A 23,419-nucleotide genomic window follows, 5' to 3' on the forward strand; every position below is an offset into this window, starting at 1 on the left:
CAGCTCCCTGTATAGGGATCCTTCCCCCTACAGCTGACAAGTGACGGGTGGAGGAAGTGGGGGTGGGGAAGCTTTCAGAGCTTCCTGCAGCGGGGGGAGAATCTGGGGGTGGGTCTGACCTGGCCCTGTATGCCATGCAGGGGAAGAGGAAGTCCTATTCTCAGCCCAGCTGTGGCAAGCAGCTGAGCCTGGCACAGGGTAGGAGCCACCAGCTGGGTTTTCCCCAGTCCCGCCTCCTGCCCCACAGTGATTTACCTCTCTTCCGGCTGCCTTGGGCACCCGAAACATATTGCTGGGGAGAGTCGCATAACCGCTCTTGTGGCTTCCCTTTACTTCCCCATCAGAAAGTCATTTTTCTGCAGAGAAGCAAAGAAATCTGCGGGGGACATAAATTCTGCACATCTGCAGTGGCCCAGAATTCCCCCAGGAGTATCTTCTAGTCAATAGATTTGATATGATGCCTGATACTCCGGTCCCAGGCTTGCTTTCTAAACCTTTCCCTTCCCAGTAGGAAGACTACATGGGTCATTTCTTTGCAAAATGGAGTGGAATTACCATGGATCACTGGGTTTTAGAGAGAACCAACCTGGAGAATGTGATTCACTTCCTCTTTGTATTGAATACCAACTTCCATTTCCCCATCCAATTTTAGGGTCATGAGCCAAGATATTCTAAAGTGACATGTGTTTTTTGTGTTCTTCGATTTTTGGGTATACAACTTGGGACATTCTATGTGGGCCTGGTTTTCCAAAAGTTCTGAGCCTCCACCCTGTGAAAATTGAACTTATTTAAGGTGTCATGTTAGGCACCTAAAGTGAGGCACCCAGAATGACTTGTCACTTTAGAAGATCATGTCTCCTGTTCATGACAGGAAGCTTAAAGAAGAGATTCTCTTTGTGACTAGGAACCACAGTAGTGGTATTTTGTTAGTTTCAAGGCAAGGAGTTCTACTCCCACTATTTTCTTATTCCAAAAAGAAAAGGTAGTCTGTGTCCCATCTTGGGCTTGAGATGACTAAAATATATCAAAATATTTATGGTCCAGGTAGCAACAGTAGCCTCTATCTCTGCATTATATGTTCAAAGCTCATTTGGGTTTCTTGTTTTAAAGAATGCACATCCATATTTCCATCAAGGATGCTTATGAGAAAATAACTTGGTTTATATGTGACAAGCAATCATGTTCACTACAGCTCTTTAGAAGGACACTGTCAGTTTCAGCCACATATGAACAAGTATGTTAAGGTGGACACTTCAGCTACTCAGGCACACATGAATGGGGTTAAAAAACTGATTCTTTATACACAATAGCTATATTCAGTTTGCTGCATGCCTGCTACTGTAACGCATAGACTGGAGTAGTGGTTGTATGCTACTGTTTTCCTTTTATACAAATTTGTAGAGATTTTTCAGTTCATGAACCCACAGGCCATGCCCCTGCCCCACCACTGCTATCCTGCTAATACCCTTCGCTTCCAGAAAATGAGGGGTATGTCTACACTACAGGATTATTCCGATTTTACAGAAACCGTTTTTTTAAAACAGATTGTATAAAGTCGAGTGCACGCGGCCACACTAAGCATATTAATTCGGCGGTGTGCGTCCATGTACCGAGGCTAGCGTCAATTTCCAGAGCGTTGCACTGTGGGTAGCTATCCCATAGCTATCCCATAATTCCCGCAGTCTCCCCCACCCATTGGAATTCTGGGTTGAGATCACAATGCATGATGGAGCAAAAACAGTGTCGCGGCTGATACTGGGTAAATGTCGTCACTCAGTCCTTCCTCCGTGAAAGCAACGGCAGACAATCATTTTGCGCCCTTTTTTTCTGGATTGCCCTGGCAGACGCCATAGCATGGTAACCATGGAGCCCGTTTAGCCTTTTTTCACTGTCACTGTATGTGTACTGGATGCTGCTGACAGATGCGGTACTGCAGTGCTACACAGCAGCATTCATTTGCCTTTGCAAGGTAGCAGAGACAGTTACCAGCTCTACTGCACTGTCTGCTGCTTTGGAAATTGGCGATGACGGTTACCAATCATATTGTACCGTCTGCTGCTGTCATAGATGCTCCTGGCTGGCCTCGCTGAGGTCGGCCGGGGGCGCATGGACAAAAATGGGAATGACTTCCCAGGTCATTCCCTTCTTTATGTTTTGTCTAAAAATAGAATCAGTCCTGCCTAGAATACGGGGCAAGTCTACTAAAGAACCTGAGAGCACAGCCGCTCTGGGTCAAAGCCCCAGATATCCCACAGAAATGATGAGCTGCATGCCATTCTAGGGGGTGCCCCTGCAACAACCCCACCCGTTGCTATGATGAGGACGGTTACCAGTCCTATTGCACTATCTGCCAGGACTGAATCTCCAGGACACAAAGCTTAAAGAAGGGAATGACCGGGAGTCATTCCCATTTTTGCCCAGGTGTCCCCGGCCGACCTCACCGAGGCCAGCCAGGAGCACTCACAGGATGATGGCGAGGATGGCTATCAGTCATATTGTACCGTACTGTCTGTCACTGGGGAGGGGAGAGGATGCTGTTGTTTAGCGCTGCAGCACCCCGTCTACCAGCAGCATCCAGTAGACATACGGTGACATTGAAAAGAGGCGAGAAACGATTTTTTCCCTTTTCTTTGATGGGGGGTGGGGGGTAAATTGACGACATATTCCCTGAACCACTGGCGACAATGTTTTTGACCCTTCAGACATTGGGAGCTCAGCCAAGAATGCAAATGCTTTTCGGAGACTGCAGGAACTGAGGGATAGCTCGAGTCCTCAGTCCCCCCTCCCTCCCTCCATGAGCGTCCATTTGATTCTTTGGCTTTCCATTACGCTTGTCACACAGCACTGTGTTGAGTCTCTGCTGTGGCCTCTGTCTATCATAGCCTGGAGATTTTTTCAAATGCTTTGGCATTTCGTCTTCTGGAATGGAGCTCTGATAGAACAGATTTGTCTCCCCATACAGCGATCAGATCCAGTATCTCCCGTATGGTCCATGCTGGAGCTCTTTTTGGATTTGGGGCTGCATGGCCACCCGTGCTGATCAGCGCTCCACGCTGGGCAAACAGGAAATTAAATTCAAAAGTTTGCGGGGCTTTTCCTGTCTACCTGGCCAGTGCATCTGAATTCAGATTGCTTTCCAGAGCGGTCACAATGGTGCACTGTGGGATACCGCCCGGAGGCCAATACCGTCGAATTGCGGCCACACTAACCCTAATCCGACATGGCAATACCGATTTCAGCGTTACTCCCCTAGTTGGGGAGGAGTACAGAAATCGGTTTAAAGAGCCCTTTATATCAATATAAAGGGCTTCGTTGTGTGGACAGGTGCAGGGTTAAATCGGTTTAACGCTGCTAAATTCGGTATAAACGCGTAGTGTAGACCAGAACTGAGCTATTGTAGAGCTTGGCTTTGTGACTTGTGGAGGCCTGTGAAATCATGCTGTGTGCCCTCTATGTATCCAAGCCCCACTGTGAAGCATAATTGTGGTGGTTCTGCTCTGTTGTGTGTTCTCTATAGCTCTCAAGATTTTGCCCTACACTTGTGCAAAAACTGTTGGTGGAAATATTTCAGTTTTTCTAAATATCTATATTAACAGTTTATCCACAATTCAAATAAATCTCAATTTGGATAGAGGTATTGAGAAGCTATATTGGATTGCCAGTACTAAAATCTTTTACGCAATTTTGTTTGCTGCACTAATAATGTTTTTAATACTGGATGTTCGGTGGTTCTGTGCCTGACTCTACATTTCAGATTTGCACTCAGTAGAATTATTGGTTTGTAAGAAATGACAAAATAGGAAAATATTTAGTTTCTTGGCCAATCCTTGATTGATTTTCCATCGAATGGAAGGGTTAAATGATGTCCTGGAGTAATCCAGTTTGGACAAGGGCTGTTTGCTAAACAACTGTACTAATATAGACTGTCACCCTAGCAAGGTTCTATCATAGTTTAACATGGCTTTTAATAGTTGGGTGTAAACACACACCAACTCTCTCTGTGCTCTACACAAGGAGTATATCAATGGAACTATAAATGTAAAGTTGGTGGAAGACAAGAATCAAGCCCACAAATCCTGTTACAATAGTAATTGTGTTTGAAAAGGATCTTCTTCAGCTATCCCTCGATGTGAGGATGATGTCTGCCAAGGGGGTTCACTGGTGAGTTTTTAAGTGGCTGAGACCAATTCTTGCCCTGCAGATTTTCCCACAGAAGTGATAGGTGTAATCTTGGAGGAGACATAGTTGTTGGCTGAAGTGTTGTGCCCTTTCTTTCCTCCACTGTCACTTCTCTGTCTCATGAGCACATCAGTTCTCCTCAGAGTGAGCTGTGGCTTGGTGTATGGGTGGTGCCACTGCGTTCTGTTCCGCGCCAAGTCCTCCCAGTTTGTTGTGTTGATGCCTCCCTTTTTGAGGTGTACTTTCAGTATGTCTTTGAAATGCTTCTGCTGCCTTCTGTGAGCCCTTCTTCCCTGACTTAACTGAGGGAGGAGTATTTGCTTCGGGAGGCGATTGTCATGTACACAGTGGCCAGCTCAGCAGAGTTGGTATTTCATGACCTGCGCTTCTATACTGCTGATGTTGGCTGCAAAGAGAACGCTGATGTTAGTGCATTGGTTTTCCTAGCTGTTCCTGAGAATCCTCCTGGAACAGCACTGCTGGAACCACTCCAGCCGCCTGAAATGTCATCTGTAGGTTACCCAGGTCTCACGCCCATAGAGAAGAGTGGGGGTGACAACTGCCTTGTAAACCAAGATCTTGGTACCTGTTTGTAGATCCCTATCATTGAAGACTCGTTTAAGTAGTCTTCTAACAGATGTGCTGGCACAGGGGATCCAGTATTCAGTTTCTGTGTCCATGCTGGCTGTTTGGGAGAGGTGGCAGCCAAGGTACGGAAAATAGTCCATATTTTCCAGGGTTTCTCTGCTGATGGTGATTTGTGGAGTTCAAAGAGTAGTTTGTGCAGGTGAGGGCTGGTAGAGTACCTTTGGTTTTCCCAATGTTGAGAGAAAGACCCTGACTGTGATAGGCATCTGCAAAAAGATTTAGGGACAAGAATCAAGCTCAACAATCCTGTTACAATAATAACTATGTTTGAAAAGGATATCTAGGTGGTAGAATGCCTTTTTCACAGTAGAACTTCTATTTTAAGAGGAAACAAAAGACTCAAAAGGCCCGTAGGTACCCAACTCCATATAATAGCTACTTTTAACATGGTGTTGCATGTATGTTTCACTTGTTATAATTCATCTAATCTCTTTTTTGATTGTCTGCTTTGAAAATTCAATTATCAGTCCGGTCCATTGTTAAAAAGCTTTTAACAATTTGCAAATTGTATGTATAAATGCATTTTATTACAGTATCTTATTTTTTTCAATTCTCTGTTTTAAGTCATTATTTGTTGTTACAGAGCTTGAATGGAAGTTAGCACAAGTTGGAGCAATAGAAACTGACTTAGAAGAAAGCCCCAAACAAAACATTACCGATATGATGATGTCTTCAGTTCGAAGTGCTTCTATTCAAGACACCAGCTGTGCTAGTAGGGACAATGATGAGACCAAATGTTACTCACATAGGAATTTTTAATGCTAGTACTCTGCACTGATGTTTTTATGTTTGGTCAACATATACATGTTTATTACTGGTTTCATAAATCTGAAGCAATGCAGAGATTTGTTTTATATTTATACTTGCAGTTTAAACTTCTAGAAAATAATTAATATACTGTCTAAACGCCAAATTCTACCCTTGGATATACACTCATGGCTCATGTTGACCTGGAAGGGCCTTGATTCTCCACTTCATCTAAGTGCCACTCAACTGGAATGGAGAGGTGGGGTCACAGGGAGCTAACCGTTGCATTCTGATTCAGGGCTGCCTGGCATCAGGGCAAGATGGGATGCACAGGGGTAATACTAGTGTCACTGGTTAACGATTGAGTGTAACTGAACTCCACTGTGCCAAACCTCTTCCCCATTTCTCCCATCAAGAATCTAGCCCAAAGGATATTATAGGCATACCCATCTAGGAGCAGGATTTAGCCCTTAATCTGTTGAATAATGAAGTTTTTTAGTACCTGAGAACTGCATTTAGTAATCTTCTCCAATGTCAAGGATAATTCTCCAACTGTTTCTAATACTGACTATTAGTCTCAGTTTTCTTGAAGAGAAACTGATGCTTACTTCAAAGCAGTGCAGTACAGTCATGGATGAACAAAGCCTAAAGTTATGGATGTAAATGAGGGGAAATGTGTCCTAATTCGGCATTATTAGGTATTGTGGCTATATTTCAGATAATATAATAATGTACTTTCATCATGCTCTCCTCATGTCCTCAACTGAAAAAGTCTCACTGCACTAATGAAGACTTCTCCATATAGAGTCTACTCAGGACATGTCTACACTTAAAACGCTGGATCGGCGCAGCTTCATCAATACAGCTGTGCTGCTGAAGAGCTTTAATGAAGATACTCTAAGCCAACTGGAGAGCACTCTCCTGTCATCTTAGTTAATTCACCTCCCTGAGAGATGGGTTAGGTCGGTATAACTACGTCACTCGGGGATGTGGACCAATATAGGTCTGTAGCGTAAACCTAAGATGGTTCATGGACTATATATGCATAAACATCCAGCATTCAGTTCACACTCATTACATGTATGTTCAGCTATATGACTGAGCAAAAACATAACAGGGTGGGCAGCTTTCTACTGGCCATTTTCTAAAGATCAATAGATTCAAGAATTCAATAATAGTTTTGCTCATAGTAATCTAAATAATTTTACATTGGATCTGCTCATACATTCCATGCACTGCAGCTCACAGTACTTTCAATGCAAACAACTAAGAACTATGCATTGGCACCTGGAGTTTACTGCCTTATCTCACTCACTCCAAGGTAGGAGTACTTGTGGCACCTTAGAGACTAACACATTTATTTGAGCATAAGCTTTCATGGGCTACAACCCACTTCATCAGATCCATAGAATGGAACATATAATAAGCATATATATATACATACAGAGAATAATGGGAGCTGGTCGGGGGAGGTGCCTGTGGGCAAGAGCTGCGTGGAACTGCTTGCGTGCCTCCTCCTAGGAGCCGGACCTGCTGCTGGCCACTTCCAGGGCGCAGCACAGTTTGCCTGCCTCTGTACCCTGGCTGCACTGCTGACCGCGCTGCAAACCCATGCCCCAATCTCCTGCCCCAGCCCTGAGCCCCCCAACCCAGAACTCCTTCCTGCACCCCAAACCCCCATCCCACCCCACCCCAGAGCCTGCACCCCCAGCCGACCCCCCTCCTATACCCTGAACCCCTCATTCCCGGCCCCACCCTGCAGCCTTCACCCCCACACCCCAACCCTCTACTCCAGCCCTGATCCCCTTCCACACCCAAAACCCCTTATCCCCAGCTCCATTGAGTCATGAGCATCAACAGTTTTATTCAGCTGGGTCCCCAGAAAAAAAGTTTGAAATCCATTGTTCTAGATGATGACTGACTGAGTTGAACTGTCTTTCATTAACTCTACCTTCAGTTCTTTCCAGAAAAATGTTTTTCAGTTTCCTTTGGAATTGGTCTCCAAGATGATTACTGTATTCCTCCTCAACTAACCCATTTTTCTTCCTTTCTGGGTAAAGCAGGTGCCTCATACCCCCATGGCAAGAAACTGTTTTTATTAGATGTTAGTTATGTTCTCAAATTTAATCCCTCTCATTCTCAAGCATTTAGAAAGTCAGAGATGTCTGTTTTGAGGGCTGTAGCAAGAGCAATGGCTTGGTTTAAGACTCTGTTACTAGATGGGTCATCTGAAACTGCATTCTTGCAGGCTAATAAGTATTGTACTGAGCTTGTCAAATGCTATTTGACTAGAGAAGCCTCCACTTGATTGGTAATGAGGGTCAAAGTGTTCCAAGATATGTAAGTTAGTGATTTAGTTGTCTCCTCCCACTTATACATAGTCATCCATTTGACTTCTTCATTCTCATGATGCCTCCTGCTAACCATTTTTTTTAGGGGGTGTCTACACTTGAGACAGTACAAGGTTATATGTGCGTTGTGGTACCATAGCATCCCTGTTGTCAATATCTGAAGCTCTGAAGCATGTTTCTGAAGGACAGTCTAGTTAGTGTATGAAAGCTAGCACACATGAGGGGTGTGGGTATGTACCTTGGAGGAAGTCCTGGGGAAAGCCCTAGGAGACACAGAGAACGAGCATGTAATTCTGCACCTCTACCCGGATAACAAATCCCCCCCCACACACACACACCCACACACACCCTGAGCCACTACAGGAAAGACAATCCAGTGCTGGTAAGTGCTTTTTTTATACAATGGACCTCCACATTCCCTAAGAATACCCCTGTTGCTCTGCTGCTATGTGCCTCATGAATAAGTTTTTTTAAAACAATATTAGAACATTTCCCACTAATAAATACTTAATAAGCTCTTACTGCTTAACAGTGCACTTTCAAGGCACAGTAGAAAACACTAGACAAGAGCCTTTGGGGGAAATGCAATAGCACATTTGTGCAGCCATATTATCCTGTATTTTGATCTTGTCAGATATCAAACCCCAAGTTGGATCAAGATGTGAAGACCTTCAAAAATAGCAGCTACTGCAAGGAACATTGGTGGTTCAGTAGGTGTTGTTGATCCCTTCATGTCAACACTACAGTAATACATCTGCATGGTGTGAAGGGGCACTTTGCTACTTGAGGTGCCCTCTTTTTCAGAACATTCTTGATTATTAGAGACCTTATGGCAAATTTCATTTGTCTGGGCTGGTGTTAACCTTTGTTTCCTGAGCACATTCCCATTTAGATAATACATAGGGTATGTCTACACTACGAAATTAGGTCAAATTTATAGAAGTTGATTTTTTAGAAATTGATTTTACCATCGATTGTGTGTGTCCCCACTTAAGACCATTAACTCTGTGGAGTGCATCCACAGTACCGAGGCTAGTGTCGACTTCCGGAGCATTGCATAGTTCCTGCAGTTTCCGCCACCCATTGGAATTCTGGGTTGAGTTCCCAACAGGGCCGCCCAGAGGATTCCGGGGGCCCGGGGTCTTCGGCGGCGGGGGGGCCCTTCTGTTCCGGGACCCGCCGCCAAAGTGCCCCGAAGACCCGCGGCGGGAACCCCCCGCCGCCGAATTACCGCCGAAGCGGGACCCGCCGCTGAAGTGCAGCCCGGTCTTCGGCGGTAATTCGGTGGCGGGGGGGGGTCCCCGCCGCGGGCCTTCCGGGCCCTTAGGCGGCGGGTCCCGGAACAGAAGGGGCCCCCCACCGCCGAAGACCGGGCTGCGCTGCGGCGGCGGCGGCGGGTCCCGCTTCCCCCCCCGCCACCGGTCCCGCCCCCGGCCCCGGCCCCAGCCTCTTACCGAGCGCGTCTCCGGCGGGGCCTGAGCTCCGTCCCGCTCAGAGCCGCGTGGTGAGGGGCGGGGCTGTAAGCTCCATGCCGAGCGGAGGCAGCTGCCCCGCCCCCTCCCCACGCCGGTCTGAGCAGGGCGGGGCTCAGGCCCCGTTGGAGCTCCCAGCCCCGCCCCGCTCACCACGCGTCTCTGAGCGGGGCGGGGCTCAGGGGCCTCGCCGGAGACGCTGAGGCTCCAGGAGAGGGGCGGAGGCAGGAGCCTCCGCTCTTCTCTTGGGGGCCCCTGCGGAGCCCGGGGCCCGGGGCAAATTGCCCCCTTTGCCCCCCCCTCTGGGCGGCCCTGGTTCCCAATGCCTGATGGGGCAAAAACATTGTCACTGGTGGTTCTGGGTAAATGTCATCAGGCCCCGCCCCCCGTGAAAGCAACAGCAATAAATCGTTTCTCGCCTTTTTTCCTGGGTTACCTGTGCAGACAACATACCACGGCAAGTATGGAGCCTGCTCAGCTCACTGTCACCGTATATCTCCTGGGTGCTGCCAGACGTGGTACTGCATTGCTACACAGCAGCAGCTCATTGCCTTTTGGCAGTAGACGGTGCATTATGATTGGTAGCCGTAGTCATTATCTCCTGGGTGCTCTTTTAGCCGACCTTGGTGAAGTTAGTTGGGGGTATCTGGGCAGATATGTATGTCCTCCCTAGCTGAGTTTTGCTCCTTTGAGTAGAGTGCAGCCCCCACTATATTGCCAAGAATAAATAGCTTTACACAACTGGGGATAAACGATGCTTGGTGACAGTGCGGCAGAGAAGTTAAAGATGATCCTGGTGTCAGACAACACAGCCACCCAATCTCTGACATGTCAGAAAATATCAAGGCACAGCTGATCTCTCGATTGCAGTCCAGTTTATTTGCAATCTGGTTAGAAGAAACATACCCCATGCCCCAGTCAAAAGCTCATGATTTATATTAGTGTCTTTGGATTTTCAAGGTGTTTAGCAAGGGGATTTGTGTTCACTCCTTCATTTCAGGCCCAATCTAACATTCTCCATGCACTCAGAACTCCCATACATTTCAACAGGAGTCTTGGTTCCACAACAGATACAGGATCAGGCCCCTGATTTTCTTCTCAAGATGGAAGCCAAGAGAATTTGATTTTCTCATATTATTACATGCTGAGAAAAACTCTTAAAACTAGCAGAGGCGGCTAAAAAGTACAACAATAAAAATATCCTGAGACTCCATATAGTCTGGACACTGAAATGCAGAAATATGACTTGACATGCAAAACAACCACAAGTGGCAAATGAATTTTGGATTTTTATACCCCATCTGATCCCTTCTTGTTCCACTCATTCAGGTTACCTTTATGGAAGGGGGCCTATACAGTCTGAAAAAAAACCTTCTGGTATTAGGAAGGTAGCTCCTGGAGGCTCCAGCTAGATGAGGGCCCATTGTGCTAGTAAGAGACAGTCCCCTCAGTCCAAACAGACAGAGGATGGAGTATTATCCCCATTTTACAGACAGGGAACTGAGGCCCAGAGAGATTAAGTGACTCATCCAAGATCCCCCCAGGGAGTCTGTAGCAGAGGCAGGAATTGACCCTACATCTCCCAAGACCCAGTCTGTTGCCTTATCTAGAAGCCCATCCCCTAAGCTGCAGGTGCCCCCTAAAGAATGGGAAATGCTCCAGAGCTCATGTCTGCACCCCATGCTTTCCAAGATGGCAGCTGAGTTTTCTCTAGCAGCAGCAAGATTGGCTGCTTTAAATGCTATATTTACAATACCCCCCGCCGCAGAGATTGTACCCTGGACCTGTAGCCCCACAAGTACCAACCCCCTTGAGCCATGGGAACTACCTGATTGGCTGTGATTAAGTGGGAACCAGACACTAGGAGGCACCGCAGTCCCACAGCCTACCCAATGGTTACACCCATAGATGAGTGAATCTGATCCCCCCCCCCCTTCACTAAAAAATACATCTAGGATCAGCCTCCTCCCCCAGGCCGGCATAGAAGATGGCCTGGTCCACACTGAATCCCTCTCACATATCATGCAGTCCCCCTGCATATCTGGGTTGCTGGGGTGCTCCCCAGCACCCCTCACCACAGGTTCTTTTATGCACAATGTAGGCTCCAGCAATAAAAACCAGACACCTAATCCAAGGTCTCAGGCATCTCTCTTGCTTCTCTGCATTAAGCCTTCAGCCACTTGGAATTGCTCACTGCCTTCCCGAATGGGTTTGTAGTTGATATTCTATGCATGTCACTGGTAATACCTTTGTCTGATCTTTTGAAGACATTTTGCTGCAGTAAATGGAACTTGGGAGGGTTTTGTTTTGTTTTTTTGGACTGAATGGTGCACTGGAGAGAGGTGGTGGGTTGATGGCTCTGGTACCTAGAGTCACCTCTGTTCCTGTAGAACAGGAGAGCAGCAGGGTCAGCCAGCCAGCTCCCCCCCATGATTCTCCAATGATGGGCTTCTGTAGATAAATCTCTGATTTTACATTGTGGCTCTTCATATAACCTTGTAGTGGGTCTACCCACGTGTGACCTCCATTTTCATGAAACTTTGTATCAAAGCCTCATATAGAAACCTTGTACTGATGAGCCTTGGTATATGAAAACTTTGTATCAAAGCCTCATGTAGAAACCTTGCATTGCCCTTGGAATAATGTTATAGACCCTAAGGATAGAATAAGATAGAAGAAAAATGTCTCTTTGCTAAGAATAGACTAAGCTTTCCCCCTACCCCTTAATCAATTGCCCTGTTGAATGAATGAGGTGTGAAAGAGGAAGGCGTGAAAGGCAAGCACCTCCAGACAACTGCAACAGCTGGAGAAGGGATGGAAGCCAGACCCAAGGACAATAAAACTTGTCAAGTGGGCTCACATACTTGTAAAACAATATCATTCTTGTGTTTTTATTTTAAGTACAAAATAAATATGTATAAGGAATTTAAAAGTATGTAGTTAGTAATTTGATATGTCGAGTGGTGCCTTTTTTTGTGTGTTCACTCCCCCAGATGTTAGAACCTGGCTACGCCACTGGGGTACCACCCTATTTGCGCCCCTGGTTGTGCCAGCCAGTGTAGCTCTGCTGGTGGGACCTTCTCACAGCAGTGCCTGAGTGATCATGCATCCCTCCAGACATTCTGAGGACAAGGCTATACAAGGGAATATGGAACCCTCTGCCACCTCAGTTCCTTACATTGCTCCCCAAGTCAAAATTAGGAACTTGAGGAAGTAGGAAGGTGGCCAAGGGTTTAAATAGGCAGAGTCCATCTTGAAGAACTCCAGTTCCAGGTAAGTAGCCTTCATTTGGGTGGTGAAGATTCCAGGAGTCAGGTGCATGGAGTTCAATTCCCCACTCTGCCATAAATTTCCTGATTGTGGCCAAGCAAGTCGCTTAAGCCTCAGCCTAGACACAGAAATTGTATTGGTACACTGAAAGCAGTACGACTCCCTATTGCTTCCCACTATGCATTTAATTATATGTGTAAAGTTACTTTATATTGTTGTAGTTATTCCGCAGGAGAAAAATAATCACCTACAGTATAAAGCACCTTTATATGAGTTATAAGTGGGCAGAGTAACTGTACGACCAACTCAATAAAAAACTCCTCTCCTTGCTGAACCATGCGCAGCCTCCTACCCGCTGCAGATTGTGATTTTCCCCTTCGACTCCTCCTCCCTGCAGTGGAGCTGCGCGCTCGCGGCGTGCGCAGCGGGACTCTGGCTTCCGCCTGCACCTCTGTATAACATGAGGGTCGTTTCCCGGGGGCGATGTGAGGGGAGGTTCATTAACGGGAGCGAAGCACCCAGCTAGCCCAGGGAGGGCGGCGTAGGAGGCAGGACTGCAGTGACCGGCTAAGGGCTTTCAAGCGGCTCTACGCCGTCCCCAGGCAGCACGCGCTGTGCCCGGCTGGTCTCTGCCAGCGGCTCCCTCGGGTTGTGCGACGTCGCCCTTTCCTCTTCCCACCGAGATGCGCGCAGCTGCTGAGGCGCTGGGAGGCGGCGGGGATTTTACCAACTCCCCCCCCCCCCCGGGGTGCAGAACGGGGCAGACCCTGAGGCAGGGTTAACAAGCCAGGGCTCACAGGGACTCCCCCAGGGTCTCCCGCACCCGCTGCCTCCGGAGCCCTAGGTGTGGGGCGGCCGGGGGACCCGCCCCTAAAGGAGCTAGTGGTGCTGGGCAGGCTGAGGTAACTGCTTTGGGACCCGCTCGGGCGGTCCCCACCCGCGAAGGCGCAGGGGAGAGCCCACAGCCACTGCCTCTGTCGCCGCGCCGGCCGCTCAGCCCGGCGGAAAGGCGCCATTTTCTCCTCACAGCCACCGCGTCTCTAGCGGGGTGATCTGAGGTCAGGGAGCCCGCCCGGGTCTCGCTGCGCAGGCTGCGAGCGCGTACGTAACTGCTCCGCGCGCCGCCGCTGGGAGGCGCTACTGGAAAGGAAGCACAAGCCGCGGTGGGAGGCCGCGCATGCCCCTTAGCGGCCAAGGCAAATCACGGGCCCAGCCGCGGCTGCGTGGCGCACGCGCACTGGCGCGGGGTTTAGCTAGTCTGGTGGCTGCTGTTGCCGGTAGGCTCTGGCGGCGCATGCGCAGTGCTGGCGGTGAGGGAATCGCAGGCCTGGCTGCTGCTGGAAGAGGCTCTGGGCTGTCGGTGGGTTTGGGACTAAGCGCAGGAAGCGGCTTCGCACGCTGCGAGGAGCCCGGGGTGGCCAGGCGGCGTGGGGAGCCGGGTAAGGTGCGCGCAGCAAGGGCAGGCGGGGCGGCTGTGGCCGGGCGGGGTCCCCCGGATCCCGGGCGGGGTCCCGGGGAGCCATTAAAGTTTGACAGTCCTGGCGGGGCTCCCGTCTCCAGGGCAGGGCAGGGGCTGCCCGTGGGGCCGGGCGCGGGCTGCGGCTCCCGGCGGGGCAGGGCAGGGCAGGGGCTGTTTCATAAGGGACCCGCTAGGCCTTGTGACCCACTTTACTCCTGTCACAACTCCCAGCACGTTTGGAGCCCTGCCCGGCTGGCCCGGCGCCCGGCCGGGCTCCGCCTGCTCTCGCCGCCCCCAGGGCGGGGGTGGGACCCTCAGAGCCGCCAGCTCCCACCTGCCCGGGCGCGGGTTGGAGCTGGCGCTGCGGCGGGGACCCGGGTTGTTTTCTTTCTCGCGCCTGGAGCCGTAGGCGGCGTCTCGTCCGGTCTGTGCCTCCGGGAGCGGCGCTCGCCCCGCGCTGCCCCCGCTGTCAGAGGGGCTCTCCCGGCTGCCCGAGCTGGTTGTGTACCGCCTGGGCTGCCCCTCGCGGTTATCCTGCCGGCTCCGCGCCGAGCGTGTCCGCCGCAGCCGTAGCGCCAGGAGCGGTCCTGCCTGCGGTACCGGGCGGACGGTACAACCAGGCGGTGTGATAGCCCCTGGCCTGTCGTTGGCAGGGCGGGGTGTTCGTAGTGTCACTGTTCAACTGGAATTAAATTCAGTGGCGTGAGAAGTTATAGGCCAACTGACGTCTGTAGCTAGGGTGACCAGACAGCAAGTGTGAAAAATCAGGATGGGGGGTGGGGAGTAATAGGAGCCTATATAAGAAAAAGACCCCAAAATTGGGACTATCCCTATAAATTCGGGACATCTGGGTACCCTATTTGCAACTCGTCAGTCCTGTCCTGTGGAAACCAATAGTCCTGCTGACCTGCGGGAAGGTTTATAAACTCAGACACATCCCTTTCATAGGGCCCCAAGGCGTCCACTTGCCTGGATCAGCTTGCAGGATCTATCTCTAAATCTCAAAATGATTCACATCATTAGTAATTATAATAGTTAATGCTTGTACAGCGATTTCAGTATAGAACTAGTTGCTTAAATCTTGTTGTAGCAGAGAGACTGAAGTTAAGGGTACAGTGAAACATTAAAAATTTTGTTGAATGAATAAATTTTACTTTGCTTTTATGTAACACTTTTTCGGCATCATGTCTAAGCAGTGTTTATTAATAACACCTTAAATTATTAAAAGTGAAGATTTTACAAATATATTCCCCAGTCCTGCTGGCACTTATGTACATGCTTAACTTCAAGCATGTAAGTAGCCTCTCTGATTTTAGTAGAATGGCATGCAATGCATACACAATTAAGCATGTGCATTGTAGGATTGGGATCCTAAATTACTTGGCATTCTTCTTGTGTTTCTCTCAACCTGGAAATTGAAACTCAGTGAAGTTTATAGTCAGTTTAATTTTCAGGTTCTCATTGTTCCCTTATTGGAGTTTTAAATACAGTAAGGAGAATGTTTGTTTAAAAGCTATTTTGATTGGAGGTTTTTGTTTAATAGTTGAAACATTTTGTTTTTCTGTGGTCTCTTAACATTATGGAGATTCCAAGAAAAATAACACGTGTGCCTCAAATAGATTTATTTTATAATACCAGGTGTTCCTGTTAAAGTGTGACTATTGTGCATCTTGGAGCTGGTCTTTAAACTGTAGAGAGACTTGTTGAAAGAGAAACAATTATTCAACCTAGTAGTGCAATATTTTCCTGAAAAAATTGCTTTGCATTATTACAGAATAGCATGAACAAAAAAATTATTTTTCAGGCCCGTGTTTAACAGCCAGGCTCGAACATTATACAGCTGCTTCTCACTTATTGCTTGTTTCAGTTTCTTTACATGTTCACTTAAAGGAGGATGAATGTTTTCTTTAGCTCTGTCATTTTATGCATATTTTGTTTTACTTTTTGTAAATTTTGTTTACATTTTTAGGACTACTTGAACTCCCTTTGGTGGCTAATTTAACATATAATTTAAGACTGTCAAAGAGTGGTTATTTGCCCATGTAGTTGTAGGCTGATCTCCCTGTGAAGTGCCTCATTGAGGTCAGTGGGGCTCCATACCAGGGTCCACCTGTGAATGACAAGTTACAGGTAGAACTCAATGGGAGGAAGGTTCCTTTGGTAATAGGTGATTACTGTAGTTATAATGATTGAGGCCCCAGGGGCTGTGAGGATCTTCAAGTTTCACCTGATCTGGCTGCCCTCTCTGAATGTCAAGTGTTTATTTTTGGATTGTTTAAACAGATTCTTCTTCTTGATTGTATGGCACTAATGTATATTTTTCTCTCCACAATCTTTTCCATCTTATTTTTTCACATATTTAAGTCCCCTTTTTGCCCCCTCATGTTACCTCCCATGCTTGAAATTTCCTTCCCACTCCTTTAGAATATGCACTGGGAAGCAACACTCTGCCCCTGGGTTATATAACTTTTGCTGCTCAGGAAAATTTGCAATTTCTCATTTATTCGCAAAGTGACTTTATATTGTATCTGATATATTTTAACAAGGATGGTTCTGATAATTAAATGTGTCTCCTGCAATATAAAGGATTTTAATAACGCAAAGAAAAAATATACTCGGTGCTTTAAAAAAAAAATGTTGACATTGCCGTGCTCCAGGAAACACCTTTGACAGAATTTGAAGCTTGTAAACTGAATAGAGATTGTGTATGCCTCTCAATTTCTAGTTGCTTTAATTCTTAAGCGAGGGGACATTGGTATACTAATACATAAATAGTTGAATTTTAATATTCTGAGCACAGCATCAGACATTGAGGGCAGATTTACTATCCTCAAGGCTGAAATTGACAATTCTAAAATCATGTTTGCCAATAGGTACTGGGCAACTCAGGATGACCCAATTTGGTCGTAATTTTTTTGAGTATAAATTACATGGGCCACCATCCTGTTATCATAGCTGGAGACTTTAACAAAACTCTAAACCCAACCCTTGATAAATCTTCTCCCTCTCCATATAAAAACATGAATTCTCATGTATTTCATACATACATAGCAGATTTAGGCTAAAAAAGTATGGAGATTGGGTAGTCTTATAACCAGAGACAATATCTTTTTTTCTGCAGCTCATTCAGTGTATTCAAAATTGGACTGTTTCTTAGTGTCACAAAACTCGATCAGTTCTGTCACTGATTATACCATGAGTACTATTGTTATATCTGACCATGCTCATATACATATGTCTTTTAGGCCCCCAGGGTATGCACCCCCAACTAAAATGTGAAGATTAAATACCTCTCTTTTGTTTGATACATCATTTGTTAACTTTGTCCAGCAAGAGTTGGAACTTTTCTTTAAAACAAATACCTCCATCGCTTCATCAGTTGTCACACTTTGGGAAGCCTTTAAAACTTTCATCAAAGGCCATATGATCTTTTATGCCACATTTAAAAAGAAACAGAGAGAACATAGAATTGATACCCTTGTGAAGGAAATTAAGGCCTTGGATGTAGACTGTGCTTCTAATTCCTCCCCAGAGAAACTCTGAATTCTTATCAGTTTAAAATATGAAATCAATAAACTTCTGTCCCAAAAGGCTGAGTTTGCTTTATTCTTTTTTAAACAAAACTACTGGGAATCTGGCAAGAGAGACAGCTTCAAGCAAAAGGCTAACAGAAATAAGATTGCTGCTATTCGTGATAGTAGCAATAAATTATATACAACAGTCAGATATTAATAAACAGTTTCAACAATTTTATTCAAAACTACATTTAGCTGAAGAGGGAATCACTAAAGATGCCCTAGATAACTTTTTTAGTGGATTGTCTCTTCCACAAATCTCTGACTCTGATGGAACTTTAGACACCTGTTTAGAAATCACACAACTGACTCAGGATATAAAAATATAATGGTCAGAAAGACTCCTGGTGCAGATGGGTTCCCAGTTAAAGTTTCAGAGAACTTTTTGTAAAATTCAACACCTAGGTTATTGAATATGTTCAATGAGACCAAGAATGAGCAAACTCTTCTGCCTACTCTATGAGAAGCTGTAATTTCAGTTATTCCTAAACCTGGGACAGACCTTGAACTACACCTCTACCCTGATATAATGCCACCCGATATAACACGAATTCTGATATACTGCGGTAAAGCAGTGCTCGGGGGGGGGGGGGCGAGGCTGCACACTCTGGCAGATCAAAGCAACTTTGATATAATGCGGTTTCACCAATAACACGGTAAGATTTTTTGGCTCCGGAGGACAGCGTTATATCGAGGTAGAGGTGTATGTAGTAATTACAAGACAATTTTTTAAAGCAATTGTGATGCTAAAATTTTTGCTAAAGCTCTTGCTATGTGATTGGACAAAGCTCTCTCTTACATTCTACGCACAAATCAGTAGGCTTCCTTCATAATAGATGTGGCTCAGATAACTTGGGTCAACTGAGATTATTGCCACTTCAAAAAATTCTAAAGAACTCTTAGCTGTCATTTCTTTAGATGCTGTAAAGATCTTAGTCCCAGGCTATGTGGGCAAATTTTGCTAACACACAAAAGAAACTGGATTTGGTAAACAATATATTGCTTGGATTAAGCTCTTATACTTTAACCTGACTTCCAGGGTAGTTATCAATGGTATTATTTACACACCATTTTCATTACAGAGAGATATGAGACAGGGCTGCCCACTTTCTCCTCTTCTGTTTGATTTAGCTCCAGAACCTTTAGCCTTTGCCATCTGAGCAAATAAACATATTAATGGTATCTGGGTGGCCCAAACCAAGAATAAAATTGTGTTCTATGCAGATGATCTTGTATTTGTATATGTGTTCCAGGTTACCATTCCTAACCTTGTAACTACTGGTAATAAGTTTGGACACCTTTCAGGATATAAAATTAATTGGGATAAATCAGAAATCTTAGACACTAACAATATACCCACAAAGGCCTCTTCTCAAATTGGGACTTTCAGTGGCAATCCTCTTATCTGAAATATTTAGGAATACTGATTCCCAAAAATATTCAGGGCATCCCTAAGATAAATATAGAACCAGTTATTGCCCAAGTGGCTAACGATTTGGGGAGATGGAGTTTAATGCTCAGTTTGTCAGGTAAAATTAGTATACTGTTCTTCCCAGAAATTTCTATGTCCTGAGCAGTCTGTCTATTTCTAGCTCTCAAATTCATTTTGAGAAATTCAATAATATTTTCTCTGCATTTCTTTGAGTACAGGTTAGAAATCTAGACTGGCTCTGAACAAATTACAGCTCCCCCAATATTCCCAATTTGAAAAATTATCATATCTTCTTTTTGTTAACCAGGCATCTCTGTGGATTTTACATATGACACGCAGACTCCACCCTGGGTTCAGATTGAATGAGAATTGGTATATCCCAGAGGTGGGCAAACTATGGCTTGTGGGTCACATCCAGCCTGCGGGACCCTCCTGCCCTGCCCCTGAGCTCCTGGCCCGGGAGGGTAGCCCCTGGCCCCCTCCCCTGCAGCCTCAGCTCACTGCACTGCTGGTGCAATGCTCTGGGTGGTGGGGCTGCGAGCTCTTGCCAGGTTGCGCAGCTGCAGAGCCGCGGCCTGACCCGGTGCTCTGTGCTACACGGTGGCATGGCTGGCTCCAGCTGGGCAGTGCGGCTGCCTGTCTTGGTGCTCTGGGCAGCACGGCTGTAGTGCCACCAGCCACCGGTGCTCCAGGCAGCACGGTAAGGGGGCAGGGAGCAGGAGGGGTTGGATAGAGGGGAGGGGAGTTTGGGGTGATGGTCAGGGGGCAGGGGTGTGGATGGGGTCGGGGCAGTCAGAGGGCGGGGAACGGGGGTTGAATGGGGCAGAGGTCCGGGGGGGGGGCAATCAGGAAGGAGGGAGGGGTTGGATGGGGCGGCAGGGGGCAGTCAGGGGTGGGGGTTCCAGGAGCGATAAGGAGACAGGGAGGGGTGGATAGGGCAGGGGTCCTGGGGTGGGGGGCATCAAGGAGTGGGGATAGGGCAGGAGTCCGGGGGGGGGGCAGATAGGGGGCGGCGGCTGGCCACGCCTGGCTGTTTGGGGAAGCACAGCCTCCCCTAACTGGCCCTCCATACAATTTTGGAAACACAATGTGGCCTTCAGGCCAAAAAGTTTGCCCGCCCCTGGTATATCCTCTACCCTTTTCAGACATTGTCGGATTATTATAGATTTGATAGCTCCAGAGTTCTCCCAGTGATGGCTGTCATATAAGCTTGGTCAAACTTGGCTAAAAAGTTCTGCTTCCCTCCGTTCTTCCATGAAGAAGTGGTCATATGGAACAATCCTGTTCTTAAAATCACTAGCAAAACTTTGATCTGGAGAGATTGGATGGACAGAGGAATTATGACTTTCACAGATAACTGACAATGATAAATTTAACCATTTGTGTAGATCTTCAATAACAGTTTGCAGAGTGGTTATCTCTGCTCTGGAGCATGGTAGTATATACAGTTAAAGTGTTTACTTATTAGTGTATTTAGATCAGATGCATTGGGAGCTTTATTCAGCCAGTATCCTTTTATGATATTCTGGCCCAAAAAACTCTGCCAAAGATTGATAATTTGAGAGTTGCTTGTAATAGAGATTTGGATACACATCTATCTTTGATCCAGTGGAATACAATGCTGTCTAGTGTTAAAAAAGCAACTATAGAGCTGACACTACGGCTTACTTGCCAAAAGACACTTTTTCCAAATATACTGGTCCCTGCATAGGCTAATGGTAATGGGCCTCACAAATGCTGTTGGAAATGTAACTCAGTTGGTGCTACATTAAGTGCCCCTGTGTCAAGAATTTCTGGTATGAGGTCAGTCAAAGGACCAATTTGATATTGGATTCTAAGTTGGAGCCCAAGTTTCATTCTTGGATATATTCCTGATATCTAGCGATTACCTTGTAACAAGGCAGCATGGTTCCAGCCTGCAGCTTTGTTTGCTAAAAAATTAATCCTGCAAAAATGGAAAAATTAATCCCTACCAGATATTGATGCCTAGCTCAGTGGTATGGCTGACTTTACATGCAACGAAAGGGAATGGCCAAAAAATTCAAAGCAATCTGGGCTGACTTTGTAGAGGTCTACGATTAACATAGGCCTTGAAGATAGCTATTTCACTTCCCCTCCCCTGCCTTTATCGTAACCCTCTCTGTTTACTTTTTGTATTATGATGAATCTGGTATTTTGGTATATTTATTGTATTTGGAAAAATTAATAAATGTCTTGCTTTCCTAATAAAAAAAAGTGAAAATTTTTTGACTTGAGTCCATATCCTGCATCTGAATATTCACAAAATACACTTTTTTAAAAAGGCTTTGCACAGTAAAATAAATAATGAGCACTGAATGCTTTAGTTTTCTAAAATAAACTTTTTAGATTGAAATGTAGCTGTCATGCATTATGGAGTGGCTTGTGACTGAGTGTGCCTACCTCAGGGCAGAATTTCAAAAACAGGGCAGATACCCCAAACTGGTGGTATGTTCTATACTTAGATTTTACCAAGGTAATAACAAATGTGAACTCCTGCATCACTACCATGGAGTCACAGACAGTCCCCTTAGACTCTCTAGTCTCTCTTGCCACCTATACAAACTGGGCTTAATGATAAATGGTCACTTACACAAAAATCAGACAATATTCAGGTTGCTTCCAGACACTTACACCAGATCAATAGGTACCCTAGATCTTAGACCAAAAACAATGCCTGTACCCAATCCTGTAACAAACTATCTAAAGATTTATTAACTAGAAAAAGGAAATGAGTTATTTACAGGGTAAAGCAGGGGTGGGCAAACTACGGCCCGTGGGCCGGATCTGGCCTGTCAGGGCTTTGGATCCGGCCCATGGGATTGCCACCGCCTTGGCACCGTGGGCCCCGCACCACTCTGGGAAGCGGCTGGCACCACATCCCTGCGGCCCCTGAGGAAGGGCAAGGGGGGCGGGCAAAGGGCTCAGTGTGTTACCCTCGCCTGCAGGCACCGCCCCCATAGCTCCCATTGGCCGGGAATGGGGAACTGCAGTCAATGGGAGCTTCGGGGGAGGTACCCACAGGCGAGGGCAGTGCGTGAAGCCCTCTGCTCCCCCTCCTCCAGGGGCTGCAGGGACATGGTACCGGCTGCTTCTGGAAGTGGCGCGGGGCCAGATCAGGCAAAGAGCCTATGTTAACCTCACTGCGTGCCGCTGCCACCCCGGAGCTGCTCCAGGTAAGCGGTGCTGGGCCGGAGCCTGCATCCCAAACCCCTCCTGCACCCCACACCTGAATCCCCTAAGCCCCCTGCCCTGAGCCCCCTCCTACACCCCAAACCCCTGCTGCACCCCAACCCCCTGCCCTGAGCCCCCTGCTGCACCCTCCTGCACCCCAATCCCGTGCCCTGAGCCCCCCTGTACACCCTGCGCTTCTGCACCCCAACCCCTTGCCCTGAGCCCCTTCCTGCACACTGCACCCCTTCCCACTCCTCAACCCCCTGCCCCAGCCCTACATTCTTGGCCCTGAATGCAATTTCCCCACCCAGATGTAACCCTCGGGCCAAAAAGTTTGCCCACCCCTGGGCTAAAGCATGCAAACATATGCACAAATGAGTTGCAATCTAAATCCTAAGAGTGATGAGTTGTAGTGATCTGTCAATTCAAAGCCTCTTTCAGGCAGAGGCAGATTACGATTTTTTTCTGGGGCCCTGGGCCAGTCCCCGCCTGCAGTCCCTGCACCCCTCCCTTGGTGCTCCTGCCAGGGAGCAGGGTTTGGGCGCGGGGCTTGTGCTGCTCTGCTCACCCAGCGCTCCTACTGAGCGTGGGTTCGGGGTGCAGGGTCTTCCCCTGCTCCCTGGCAGGAGCGCTGGATGGGTGGAGCGGGGCAAGCCCCTACGCCCCAACCCTGCTCCCCAGCAAGAGCACTGGGCAGATGGAGTGGGCTGGTGCACAGGGGTGCCCATTTTCCTGGGGCTCCTGGGCACGGGCCCCGTTGGCCCAGGGGCTAATCTGCCTCTGCTTTCAGGGTGTAACTATGAGGTAGACTCAGGGGATCTCTGGCTTCAGTTTCGAGTCTCTGACCCCGTGGGAGTTCAAACAGCAAAGAAATGGAAAAGTTTCCTGTGTCTGTTTTATTTTTTTTATTCAGCCTTCAAATCCATAGGCCAAGCTTCCTTTCACACAGCTTTTCCAAAGTGTGGTAGGGCCATTGCCCAATCCTTTGTACTGCAGTGTTCTTTGATGACCCATCTCATTTTGATAGTTCTTCTGGACGGCAATACTCTTCCCACCTGGGTTTACAAATTTAGAGCAAACATTTTCAAAATTAT

General features: G+C 47.2%; 2 protein-coding genes across 3 annotated transcripts in view; both read left to right on the forward strand.

The window, feature by feature from the left end:
• PDCL2 (phosducin like 2) overlaps positions 1 to 5,659 on the forward strand; it is a 44,963-nt gene extending 39,304 nt beyond the window's left edge. The window contains exon 6 of one of the 2 annotated variants that reach the window (XM_045017581.1): positions 5,411 to 5,659. In XM_045017581.1, the coding sequence (XP_044873516.1) occupies positions 5,411 to 5,586 (176 nt within the window). In that variant the 3' untranslated portion in view covers positions 5,587 to 5,659. The remainder of the gene's footprint in view (positions 1 to 5,410) is intronic. The other variant, XM_045017583.1, reaches the window with a different exon arrangement.
• Positions 5,660 to 13,981: 8,322 nt separating this feature from the next.
• Positions 13,982 to 23,419, forward strand: part of CLOCK (clock circadian regulator) — a 122,197-nt gene continuing 112,759 nt past the window's right edge. The window contains exon 1 of the mRNA XM_045018561.1: positions 13,982 to 14,111. The gene's annotated coding sequence lies outside the window, so the exon portion shown is untranslated. The remainder of the gene's footprint in view (positions 14,112 to 23,419) is intronic.

Source organism: Mauremys mutica, chromosome 5, assembly GCF_020497125.1.
Source record: "Mauremys mutica isolate MM-2020 ecotype Southern chromosome 5, ASM2049712v1, whole genome shotgun sequence".
In the NCBI taxonomy this organism is placed as follows: domain Eukaryota; kingdom Metazoa; phylum Chordata; order Testudines; family Geoemydidae; genus Mauremys; species Mauremys mutica.